The sequence below is a fragment of the Nicotiana tomentosiformis genome, chromosome 3, assembly GCF_000390325.3.
Source record: "Nicotiana tomentosiformis chromosome 3, ASM39032v3, whole genome shotgun sequence".
Lineage (NCBI taxonomy): Eukaryota > Viridiplantae > Streptophyta > Magnoliopsida > Solanales > Solanaceae > Nicotiana > Nicotiana tomentosiformis.
Genome location: NC_090814.1, coordinates 107,606,620 through 107,620,045, shown reverse-complemented (window position 1 = coordinate 107,620,045; position 13,426 = coordinate 107,606,620). Strand labels below are relative to the sequence as shown.

Sequence of the window (13,426 nt, the reverse complement as noted above, 5' to 3'; positions counted from 1 at the left end):
GAACATAAGTTCTTTATCATTCTTTTTTTTTCCATTGTAGAAGATAAACTACTATCATGAATGGGACAAATGCATCTTTACATAGTATTCAGGCTTGTTAAAAGATACAACTCCATTTTTAATCTTTGTTCAATGTATATCCCGCAACTCCAGTTCATGCAACTGGCAAAACTGCAAAGGAGGAAACATAAAAACAACGACGTTTGGTCTAAATAAGTTAAATTGTTGAGGATGGAAATCCGTTGCTTAAATTATACATATTGGCTCATCTTTAGGGAAAAAAAGAATACACCATTTTCCTGCAACCGCATTTCAATGAAATAATCTACACTGGCATTTCAATGATTTTCTTTTAGGCCCTTTACCAGATTGGGAGACGAAAAAATTTAAGATCCCGACTACCGACTACCTAGATGCAACATTTTTATTTTTCTTGTTTCCTCTCGTCTTTGCACTACTCTTTTCTGGTCCTTCTTCCTCTTCCGCCTTCTGCTCCACCTCCAGAATGGCCAACTGCAGTTTGTCCCCATCGGAAGTCATGTTAAACATTGATTGCTTATGATATGTCAGCATACAACAGAATTAATGTATTATTTTCAAGCTTACCTCATCGAGGATTGGTTTGAGCTCCTTGTACCGAGATTCAGCAAGATCAAAACCATCTTTACGCAGCTCCTACAGTGACAAGAGAACAACGCTAGAGCTCAGACACAGATATCTTGCTATATACAGGGTCAAAATATGAATTGGAAATACAGTAGATATAAATATAATGATAATACTATAAGTTATCAGGAAAGTGTTCGATATTCTCAAAGCCAACTGATACTACATTGCCTTTTCATTCCAGCAGTCCAACTCATGTATAATCCCCTCACAGTGGACCTCCCCGGCACACTATATTCTTGTTCAGTGATCAACCTCTCTCTATCTCGCTCCACATTATTATCATCATGGTCTCCAGCAAAGGGTTGTTCTACTAGGCCATTCCGCTCAATCATATACAGCAATAAAGCAATGCCAATCTGATCCTTGCTTCTCAATTTCAGAAATGGTACATAATTAACTCGACTCTTTTGAATTTCCTCCCAATTCAATATATTTCAAATGAAGCTCCATGCAATTTAACACGAAGGTACACACCTCATATAAAGTAATATTTCCTGTGTATGAATTTGGACAACTCCTTTTTCCACTCAACTCCTTTAGCGTAGTTCTATTACAAGGAAAAGGGATCAACATCAGTTACTGTTCCTAGTTCTTAAAGCTTGTGCAACCATCGTCCAACTTTGCCAAATTGACAACTTGTTCAAAATGAGTGTTGATCAGGATTTATGACAAGAACGCAATGCAAAAGGCAGAGACGGGAGAAAGAAATATATTCAAAACGAAGGGGCTGACAACTCAAGTTGAACAAGACTGACTTTAGAAGAAAAATAATCTGGGAAACCAGGTCGCAGGTCAGCAAATTTCTCCTCCATTAGGCGGACGATAATCGCATAGCTGTATTTCCTCAAGACTAATTGTGCAAACTCCTTAAAAGCAGGAGAAGAGATATTCTGAGAAGGCAACTAGGGATGAGAATCGCAATCAAGGAGACAACACATTGTTTTGGATGTGAGACTGCTGCTTGTGACGAAAGAAATGCATCGTAGAAACAGGACAAAATGTGAAAAGTATGCTGCATCTCCACCAAAGACTATTCAAATTCAGACATGGGCACATCATCCGCACTGTTACTTGGCATCAACCAGAATGGAAACACCATAACTAGTTAGAAAACCAAAGCATAACTTGAAATGGTCCTTTTCCTGCTATTCCATTTCAAGTCAAGATTTCCATGCCCTAAGGAAGAACAATAGGAGGTGAAGGAACAAAATTCATTTTTCCTGTCTGCATTTTTCCGACCATTCTCCTACTATATGCGCCAATTCGTGCCCAATTTTTCACAACTATTGCAACCAAAAGAATGATGCCTTGCAATTCCCATATCTTAACCCTTATGGAGTGTCAAGTTTAACCCTCATTATGGTGGAGCTATAAAATGGTATGCGTAGAAAAATGGATAAACCCATAACAAAAGAACAAGGAGAATAATGGTCTACAACAAGTTCTATACTTTATCCATTGTGTATTTTTCCCAAATAATCGACACGCAAAACTGACCTTTCCTGTATGTTGTGTGTGTTCATATGCTGCCATTTGCCAATACATATTTGTTCTTTTGTAGAACTCCCTCAGAGACTCCCCTGGCTTCACAAATAAAAAGGGCGAGTAAATTTGAAGAGTAGAGAAAAATGTCCGAGCTAAATGTAGTGTATAAATCAATAACTAGTCATTCAAATTATCAATTTAATGCTCAACCAGAAATAGATTTAGAAGAATAGGGTACCATTGGTGTTCTTTGAGCATCAGAGAGGCCAAGACTGGCTCTGATTTGCTCAATTCTGGCTCGTTTCTCCTTCCTTCTCAGTGTTTTTCCTTCACCTCTGATTATGGCAACGGCATCTCCAGTTTCAAGTGATGTTGATGCACCATTCCTAGCCTTTAAATAGATGAGCATTACAACACAGTTCGTCTTCCAAACAATTTGCAGAATGGCATAGGACATTTGATGAAAATCTAGTCTGCTTAATGCATTCAGTAAAAGAAAGAGACCTCAGCATCATCTTCTTCATCACTGTCCTCATCGCTATCATGACCACTCTCACATTCTTCGTTTTCACTGTCATCTTCATCCTCATCGTCTTCATTATCTGACGCTTCAACCCACTCAGACTCAGATGCCTAGGCAGAAAATCTAAAGATAAGTCCAAGTTACACAGAAAAGCAAACACAAGTCCGCAATACGGTAGCACTTTCACTGTCTTTTACATGTTAAAGTGACTATTTTACTTCCAATTAAAATAATTTAGAAAAAAATACCATCAAAGGATCGGCAATATAATTTGCTGCACGAGGGCTATAGGAATCAATGAAATAGTTCAGTGGAATATTATCTTCACAAAAGTAGTTGTTCCACTTTGTTTACACACAAGTAGTTGTCTATTATTTAATGGGGTAAGGTGCAACATAATGTTTACGAGCTCCAGCAGAACCTGGTTGATGAACCATGCTCTTATCTTGAGTAAGCTAATGTCTTACTGAAGTGCGTCATATTGGATAGCCAAAGAGGAATCATTTTCAAAAGGCAAAGCAAGTCTAAATATATAAGGATGATGCATCATGATATGTGAAGATGATCAGCCGCTTGAACTTTTCAAAACAACATATAAGAGATAATCTGTCCTTTTGAGGATGATAATAGAAAAATTAATCAACTGTGAAGATTTTACATCCTAAGAAACCAAATAATTATGGATCAACTAGGGAGAGGGGAGAGGGGAGAGGGAAGCAAGATAGACTCATAGATAAGCTAAACAGAAAGAGACAGTAAACAACAACTGAAAAATATTAACTAACCGGAATAAGGCATTTCCATTCATCAAGTTTACTGAGATTAAGAATATACAAGTCATCAAGAGTAAGTTCTTGATCTCTAATTTCCATCATGCCCCCGTAGATATATAAGGTATCTTTTGCCACAGCCATGCATGAATTGATACGTCCACAGGGCTTTACCACCTGAAAGATGAACGTTCATCATACGGCAACTTGCAAATGCATATACATGATTGAGATATTATGTTATTCAGCACAACTGACATCTGATGAAGCTGAATGTTGCACGGCTGAAGATTTAGAGCTAGAAATGACCAGCTTATCCTCAGATCTAGCAGCTACATTGCCATCATCAATAATCACATTCCTTTTCATGTTCGAAGACATTTTATTGATATTGCCTTCTGTGCTGGCATCTTCGTCATAATCCAGGTTCTCATCTTCATCATTCGCATCAACTTCCATTGCACTTGTCTTACTATCAAGATCCATGCTGTCAGCTTGCTCATCTAAAATTTCCTTTTTCTGCAAGCAGATCCAACAAAACACTGTCTTTATCAATCAAATTCAATTTTTAGGAGATACAATAACGTACATGCTTCAGAATACACAAAAAGAGAGAAGCACATTTATTTCAGAGGGACAAGAGATGAGAACGCCTCTAAAGGTAAAAAAAAAATTGTATGTGAATTAGCTACAGTAAGATTAAAACTAAACATGTCTTACTCACATGCAACCAACTAAAGCCCCTCTCCAGAAAATATTAGCCACCTGGCGGCTTAGTGAAACTCATTTATTCTCACTAGGAATGTAAATAAGCTGAGCGGCGCTACTAGGTTAACTCGGCTCCGTTCAATACATTTAGCGGGCAACTGAAGACCAGCTTGAGCTCAACTGGCTTCAAATTCAGGAGCCTGGGCTCAGCTGGAACCTCATCCTATAGGACTCAGGTTTGCTCGGTATGCTCGAAACGACAAGCACAACAGTATGCTCCATAATGTCAAGCAAACTCGAATCAGAGCATCGGTATTTATAAGAATGAAAGAAACAGAAGCCAAACAATGTCAATGAACTAAAATGGAGTCTATTTTCTAGGGTGTAGATTTTGAGAAGCAGAGTAACGGAAGACAAAATGAAAACCAAAAACATAAGCACACCGAAACCCCAATGAGACAGAACAGCTATAATACAAAATTATTATAAAAATCACAAATTGCTTCTTGTGTTCCCTAACATAAAATAACTGTTCTTTTAGTTAGAACTTGAAAAATCACCATTAGATGCTTAGTCACTCTACCACAACAGCTATGCCTCAATGCCAAACAAGTTGGGTTCGGCTACATGAATCCTCACTGGCCATGTTTCCCCATTTAAATTCACTCTAAAAAATAAAAATAAATTGACCTTGTAAAATTTTCTTCTTTGTCTTCAAATAAAAGATACTTTGACCCAGCACTTGCAAATGCAAAACTTAGCATGTGCTGAGAAGTGGCTTTGACAAATTGAAACAGATGCTGCTGCATCGATTTGTAAAAGGAAGATATTTTAATGACAGTCCAAGATGAAAAAGAATGAATACCTGGAGGGCAGAGGCAGTCAGAGACTCACCTCAAGGAAAGAGGCATGAGTATGTAACTTTGGCTAATGGGGGAGAAGAAAAGGGTGAAAGTGGAGGTGGCTCTTCGTATTTTGTGCCAAGGGTTACATTGTACTTAAGTTTGAATAACAACAACAACAACAACAACAACAACAACAACCCAGTAAAATCTCACTAATGGGGTTTGGGGAGGGTAGTGTGTACGCAGGCCTTACCCCTACCCCGAAGGAGTAGAGAGGCTGTTTCCGAAAGACCCTCGGCTCAAAAAAAAACATAAGGACAAAAGGACAAAAAGTACAGAGAGGCTGTACTTAAGTTTGAATAGGGAAAGAAATTTGGACAGGCTCAGTTAGGCTAGCAAGCCTAACAAGTCAGACATCAACAGGCTCAGGCTCAGGCCAATTTGCTAGTTGCTTCACTTAGACTTGAAAGTGTAGAGCCAGGCATGAGTGGCTTGCGTGATAGCCCAGCTCAGTTACACCTCTAGTGCAAACCAAAGGTCAGCTCTTAGCAGGTGGAGCATGTTCGACATGGGGAGATGTTACTCAACAGATTTGCCGGCTGAACAATAGCAGCAGAGAACCTCATAGAACTAGAGTAACTTGGTCCGCCCCAAAACCCAAACTTACCGAATTATAATATGGCCGCTTTTTTCCTTAGTTCGAATCTAGGTTGGACCCAAAATAAGATGAGGATTTATGCAATATGATTTATTCTGAAATTACTCATGCAATATGATGTGATTTAGTGTTGTTAAAGACTCATTCAAGGTCAGTCCCGTCCCATGGGTTAGTGAAGGTAGAAGTCCAAAGCTTAATAAGGTGGAAGGCGAAGCCGAGGCAAGAGCAAGGGTTGAAAGACAAGAGAGAAGAATTTAATCTCCCCTATTTGTTCCATTCTCAATGGTTAGTTGGTTGGCCAGGATGCTTTGGTTTATCGGATCAGTCGGTTAAACCCTTTTTTCGATGAAGTAAGGCGTTATATTACCAAAAGCATCAAAAAGATGCATAGATACAAAAGTTGAGATGCATAAATAAAAGAAAGCTAGACAGTGTCAACCTAAGACAAGGGAACAAACAAAATCCAAAAATTGGTCAGTGCTTGGTGCGTGCAGCAGAAGCTGGATGCTTCCACAGCTTCGGTACAGGCACTAAGATGCTAAGGCATGCCCCTTCATTATCCACAGATTTTATCTTGACAAGGGCGTCAACGAAATTGTGATTAAGTATCTAGTTACTAAAATATTCGCATACAACAGCCAAGACCAAACCTACGCCCCATACAGGAACAGGGCTGATTAAGTGTCATCTGTCATGCATATACCTTTGGACTCCGGGCTTCATTTTGGCTCAGTATTCTTCATTTAGAACATCTTCACAGTACAAGGCACTACTTTGTTTTTTACATTGCTCTTCAAGATAGAGGAGCTTTACAACCCTCTTTGTGATGTAAGGGCACAAGTTTTTAAGATAGGTTCTGTGTAAGAGTTACTTGCATTGTAGTTTTTATCAGCACCTCCGGCTGTCCTCCCTAATTTCGTTGGTGATGACGAAATTATTAGACCCAAAAGAACAAAAGGAAATGAAATTTCTGGCAGGCGAACAGTAACTTTATAACAAATTGTAAATGAACTAAAAAGTTGCAAACCACATGTATAACAAAGCTTCAAGAGGGTGTGCATGAGGAGTATGGTGACCCTGAACAGTAGTTTAAGCAGGTAGAGAAAGACGATTCAAAAAGCTAATACTGCTAGTACCTTATGTTTTGTAGATTTCTCCTTCCGCAGCTCCAATGGATACCTGTAAGCAGAATAAATATTAACCTCCAAAAGAAAATAACATCGCACTTTACTGGCCAAGGAGGAAAGATGATACAGAAAGAATGTGAAAGACAAAGCTATGTGCAACACGCTGACTTGAAGGAACTTCTGTTAAGAAGATATTTCTAACTGTCACTTGAGGTGGCTAAAACCAAAGTAAACAGAGCATTCATCTCAAGAAAAAAACAGAGGAGAGTGGAATAGGCATTTACCATCGATGAGTGTCTAATTGGAAGCCATAGAGTTCATTCAGAAACAAGCTCATCATAACATCACCTGGATAGAACATCGAGTCAGATGTTTGTTTGCATTTCTTTGACATCTATATTGCATTTTTTCCTTTATTTCCAAAAGTTGTCCTTTTAAAAGTTAAAAGAGTAAATGAATGTGAAAACAAAAGGCTACAAGATATGCTTATACAAAGGAAAACAACCTTCCATTTCCATATCCACGACACCTCCAAATAGTATAGCCCGCTTTTTATGGATGCACATAGAGAAACCAGCACGAGGACCAGGAGGCATGCCGCCTTTTTTGACCTTACATGCAACAAGACAAATTTAAGAAAAAGACAAGTTCTTAAGATGGGAAAATATTCGCAAAATACAATACGAAAACTCTTTCAACTTGTCAGTATATAACTAAGAAAACAGTAACAAACATAAACTAAACTCAGAATTTCAGAGATTATCTTTCAGATTATGCTTCTACACTTGTGCTCTAGTTTGTAAAAGAAGCAAGGTATTATCCCACTCCCATCCATATTTAGATGGAGATATAAATGCAACAGCCATTTCAGTGTTCCCGTGCAGCAACAATGCTCATCTTTTTCTTTTTTCCTTTTTTCTATTTTGTTTTTCTTTTGAAAGGAAGGAGGGGGGGGGGGGGGGGGAGAATGTTATTCTGCAGGAGAGCTCCGAAGATAATTAAAGGAATATTTGGTATCTTTCTCAGAAAATAAACAGATTTCATTTCTCGTCGCAACGGCAACAAACTTTGAAGTCTGGACATCTGCAATCATTGCAGTCATTTGGCTAGGAAGTACATTCAGAACAGCACATGCCTATCCAAGCTCGATAGTGTTATAATCTTTTTCGAGAAAGGCCACAAAAGTTTTTTGATTGTTGAAAAGGCGATAACATTAAAATCTTATATGTGATTTAATTCCATGGTCTGACAGTATTTAGAACTGAGGTGTGTTTCTAATATTTAGTTTAATATACTAGAGGGTTGAGGACATCTTTAGCATAATTATGATTATTGTTGTCAAACATAATTATCCAGTCAAATGGTTCAAACCCATCTGCTACATAGAGAGCTGCACTAACTAATTTGAAGGGGAAGAGAAAGTGGGAGAGAGGTGAAAGTACATTACTTCTATCTTTCCACCAATAAAGTATGTGAATACCAGGGAGAGGAGGAGGAGGAGAGAACAGTAAGATATAAACCTTGTTCCATTCCCAAGTCTTAGGATCAAGGGACCACATGTCTGAGTGAACGATTCCCTTCTCTGAGCCACTTTTATCAGATGAAACTTCTTTTGAATAACCGCCATATAGATAAATCTGGAATTTGTAAAAGATGGACTTAGGAACCAATTAATGTGATTTTCCCCACAGAAGCATATAATATGAGACACAAACTGAAGCACTGAAAAGTTTCCATAGAATGCCAAAAGGAAATAGATCATACAATGCAAAATATAAGTCATGCAACTAAAAGAGTATCATTGCAAAACCGGATGGACTTGTAACCAATTAATGAATTCAAGAAAATAGAGAAGCCAACGGTTATTCTTAAGTAGAACTTCAAAGATACATGAGATTTACCAGATTTATTTAATGGCCTACATCGGGCCAAGAGTGTAAATAGCTCCACCTCAAGGGTATAGAAAAAGAAAGAAAGGAACTAACTTGCTGAACAGAGAGGACGGCAAGCTGAAAGAATGGAAAATGCGACTTAATTTTCCACCTGAAGCACTTACCTTGTCTAATAGAAGGAACCAAAAAGGAATAGAAGAGAAAAAATATCTCTTAACAAACTTGAGACGTATACATATATCTTGATCACATAAACAAACTTCTCATTCATTTTGTAGCTTTTGTGCCACAAGCAAAAGCAAATAATTTTGCCAACCTTCCTCTTATCCTTCCTTCTTCAAACAACATTAAGAAGGGCCAAGGCATAACATTTTCAACATATTTACTCACTCCTGAAGATCTTATCTGATTGAATTCGGATGAGTTATGGCAAGTAGACCAAAAATATCTTTGGGCTGCATAGAAGTACATTAACCACTAACAAAGAAGAACATAATATAAACTAGTTACCAAGAAAAGAAACTACTATAAACAGCAAGAAATTTGAGGACTTATAAAGAATCACGTTTACCCATACCAAGTGGGAAGTTTTACAGTGGAACCTACAATCTTGAATAACAGTCAGTAATACTTGTTCAGAGCCAATATCTAAGTTTTGCACCAGGGGACTGGGGAAGTGGCAGCAGGCAGGAGTTCAACAGACAGCAGAATAGGACAGATAATAATCCCCACTAGTTAGTAGTCAGAGTGGCAGCATATTATACATTCATCCCAAACACCTCAAATAAAGAAGATAGGTAGAGCAACTTGTGGTGGAGCAAGGATTACTCAAGCTGTTACTGATCATTCACCTCATCTTGATAAACAAAAAACTGGAAGCCACTTCGAGCACTGGGCCACATGCATCCAGGTGTAGGTTTTATCTCTTGCCACTGCAGCGCGAATATCGAAGCGATTAGCAATTAGAATTTAGAACTTGTTGAACAAATAAACCAGAAAAAATGCAGAAATGTTTATCATGTACTGCACCTTATACTGATCAAGATCAAATACATGCAGATCATTGTAATACCTGCAACAAGTAAAGGTTTTGTAAATTTTAGAAATCAAGCCAAACGATCACTTTATGTCCGACTAGGTTAGAGCCTCATTGAGATGCATTTATTATGATTTAGCAGGACATATGCAAATGAGCTAGTTGCGAAAAGAAAGAAAGAACTAAGTGATAAATGAACCACTAGAGCTTGAAAAAAATAAAAAATAAATGAATCACTGGAGAATATTCTGTGATGTTTGGGGATACATGAATCCACAGGACACATGTGAAACCTTGTCTGAAACTTTCAACAAGTTCTGCCCTACATAAGCGGCCACTAATTGGGCTTTGCCTCTCCATTCTCCGCAAGGCATGGAGGTCCAGGTGCCACCATACCTCAAGTAAGTGGAGGTTCGGTGGCTGCAGAAGAATTTGGCAGTACTTATCAGGGGAGCATGTTGACATGAATACATAGCACTAATAATAGGTAGAAAGAACTCTTTTTGCAAACAATATACAAGTAAACTTCACAACTTCAGTAAGCTGATTTAAGTATGAGGAGGACCGCAAGTCATTCACAAAGCAACTAGGAGGACTGATAATAATCACTAATTCCTAAGCACAATAAATCTAAAAAGAAATATTGGTTTACAGATCATTAGAAGCTTCTCGTATTAATTTCAGTATCTTGCAACTCTTCAATAAATAGCAAAAATAACCACCTCACTTCTCTAAGAGTGTCATAGAAGCCTCCAAAAACTATAATCTTGTGCTTGTACAAAATCTGCAAATAAGCCAAGTTTGAATCATAAGGACCTTTGCAAGGCCAAATAAATTCCAAAAGGAAACCAAAATCAAGTATTGAATCTAATTGATCATTGTTCTACATATCAAAATAATGGTTTTTGATAAAATACATCCTCTTATTTTCTTTTCACACTATAAGCAAAAGTGAGCTGCTCATCAAGAATTAAGTTATTTCAAAGAAAGCTAAAGAATTAAATTATTTCAAAGAAAGCTGAAGAATTAAATTATTTCAAAGAAAGCTGAATGTACCATGCGATGGCCTGAACGTGGACTAGGACAACCTTTATAATTCAGTTGCTCCCATTGGTTTGTTTTCAAGTCCAACGCCCAAAAGTCCTGCATCACAAATAATAAAAGGATATACTTACATCGTAAATTTTGGACTAAAAGACAAGCATGACATTACAAGGATAAATAATGGATTATACCTTGTAATGATGGAAACGCTCTTGATTGGGAGACGTAAATTCACCACCTAATAAGATAACAGCAATTATCACAATAATCACCAGGGAAGTGGAAAAGGATATGAACTCAAATGCATATATTAAGATGCACAAAATTGTGTATGCTAAATTGCATGCTCATTACACAGACTTTGGATCTTTTACCAAAAATATAAAGATAATTCTTCCAAGCAACTGTTTGGTGTGCACTGCGAGGAGGCGGACTGTTAGGACTTGAAATCAACTTCCACTCTTGCTTTTCCACATCATACCGGTAAAGATCGCCATATACAAATGTCTGCATTTAGCCAATTCCATAAATTCTAATTCCTCAGTTAAAAAATATAACACATAAAACAAAAGGGAACTTAATGCTAACCGTTAATAAATTACTCCCTTTTCCCTAAACTAGTTTTCCCTTTTGGATTTGCGAGAGTCAAACAAAGTGATATTTGACAAAGAAGTTTATTCTTTCATCATTTAACATTGACAACCTACAACCCTATAGTACTTTTCATTTAATTTTGCAAATGGCCGAACTTTTTTCCCCTTTAGGAATTATTATATCCAATTCAGCTCCAAAAAGCAGTTAAACTGACCCTTGAAAGAGCGAATGGGCCAAAAAAAAACTAACACACAGAGAGTCTATTTAGTGGCGCCACATTTTTATGAATAAGTGGCTCATCATCAAAATTATTATTGATCACTACAAAGCTATCTGGAAAGTATAGTGATTCTTAAACTTGCAGCATTAAGTAGACAAACACATATGAAACGTATCAAATAGTAACTACCAACGCCTTACCTTGCTGCCATTGTAGAATTCACCACCGTAGAGAACTAATTCAGTCTCCTTCAATGGATTAATACTCAACTGCAAAAACCAATTAAACAAAAACAGAGTTATACAGAAAGTTCACTAATACACTAACATCAATGATATTGTAGAACTACGTTAAACGCATAAATAACCAAAAGTGACAATCTTGTATTTTACCGAACAGTTGGATCGAGGAGAAGGTGCAGGAACGTTCTCTTCAACGTGAATTTCCTTCTTCTTAGCTTCCTCTTTTTGTATGCTCAGCTGTGTATTTTCCAATACTCTAAATTAGTATAAAAAAGCGTGTATTTGTGAGGAGTGAGGATAAGAAGGAGATACTGTACCAGAATAGCATCTATGTCGTCTTCAGGGGAGAGTTTTTTGGTTTCTCTGCGGGCTTTTTTCTCTTCTGCTTTTGCTGTTTTCCTCTCTGTTTTCTCCTTGCCTTTCCCTGGTTTCTTCGTTTTCTTTCCCATTTTCTCCTACTGCTCTCAGTTCCGGCGGCTCACTCTTCGCACCGTTGTTGAAATTGAGCTTTTTATAGCGCCTGTTCTGGCCATGATTTTGGAAAACTACTTAAAGTAAAAATGAGTTTAGTTTTCTATAGTCAGAGTCTTATTTTTCTTAACACAATCAGGTCGTGTAAAAAAATAATTACATGTAACTTTATTTGATATTATTAATTATTAACTTAAAATAAATAATAAATAATTTGTTATAATAAATTAAATCAGTGTAAGAAATTTATGTTCTTGTTATTAAATAAAGACCGTAAAGTAAATAAAAGTATAGACAGAAACTGATATATTATTCAATTTCAAACTTATGTACATGATCAACTGAATTCCGAAGAAAGAAAGCTGTTGTGTAAGTTGCTACTCCAAGTTGCTTTGTAAGCTGCTATGTAAGCTGTTGTGTAAGCTGCTACTGTAAGTTGTTGTGTAAGTTGCTTGTAAACTGCTACTGTACCATATATAGATAATCTTCTACCAGAGATAATATTTATCCATAACGGAGTACCGAAAGGATAAGCTTCTTCAGGAGGCTTATTTTTAACAGAGTACTAAATAGATAAATATATTTATGGCGGAGTTCCATATGGATAAGCTTCATCGGGAAATTTATTTACAACGGAGTACTAAATGAATATCCATAATATAATATATTTATAACACTCCCCCCTTGGATGTTCATTAAAAGCTATTGTGTCTCGTTAAAACCTTACTAGGAAAAATCTAGTGGAAAAAATACTAGTAAAGGAAAAAAAGTACAGATATTTAGTAATACGCAATTCTGGCTGCCTTATTAAAAACCTTATAAGAAAACCCCATGAGAAAAACCTTAGTAAGAAAAAAAAAAAGTACAACGCGTATTTCACTCCCCCTAATGAAAATCTTGTTCCAAATATTTGAGTCTCCGCATTCCAATCTTGTATACCATATTCTCAAAAGTTGAAGTTGACAAAGTGAACAAATCTGCTGGATTGTCACTTGAACGGATTTGTTGGCACATCAATGTCACCATTTTTCCGAAGATCATGTGTGTAGAATAATTTTAGTGAAATGTGCTCCGTTCTATCTCCTTTTATAAATCTTCGTTTTAATTGGGCTATGCATATAGCATTGTCTTCGTATAGTATT

At 37.1% G+C, this 13,426-nt stretch overlaps 1 protein-coding gene across 1 annotated transcript; it reads right to left on the bottom strand.

Annotated features, from left to right (window-relative positions):
- Nucleotides 1-202: 202 nt before the first annotated feature.
- LOC104109399 (uncharacterized) lies at nucleotides 203-12,344 on the bottom strand. The gene is made up of 20 exons (XM_009618684.4): nucleotides 12,131-12,344; nucleotides 11,964-12,050; nucleotides 11,772-11,840; nucleotides 11,132-11,264; nucleotides 10,949-10,995; nucleotides 10,770-10,856; nucleotides 10,436-10,497; nucleotides 9,707-9,749; nucleotides 9,529-9,609; nucleotides 8,306-8,422; nucleotides 7,291-7,396; nucleotides 7,070-7,133; nucleotides 6,795-6,837; nucleotides 3,706-3,966; nucleotides 3,463-3,624; nucleotides 2,659-2,787; nucleotides 2,393-2,545; nucleotides 2,167-2,253; nucleotides 607-675; nucleotides 203-513 (listed from the first exon to the last, which is right to left on the bottom strand). The coding sequence occupies exons 1-20, from the start codon at nucleotides 12,260-12,262 to the stop codon at nucleotides 406-408; spliced, it is 2,040 nt and encodes a 679-aa protein (XP_009616979.1). The 5' UTR covers nucleotides 12,263-12,344; the 3' UTR covers nucleotides 203-405.
- Between the last annotated feature and the right edge of the window lie 1,082 nt (nucleotides 12,345-13,426).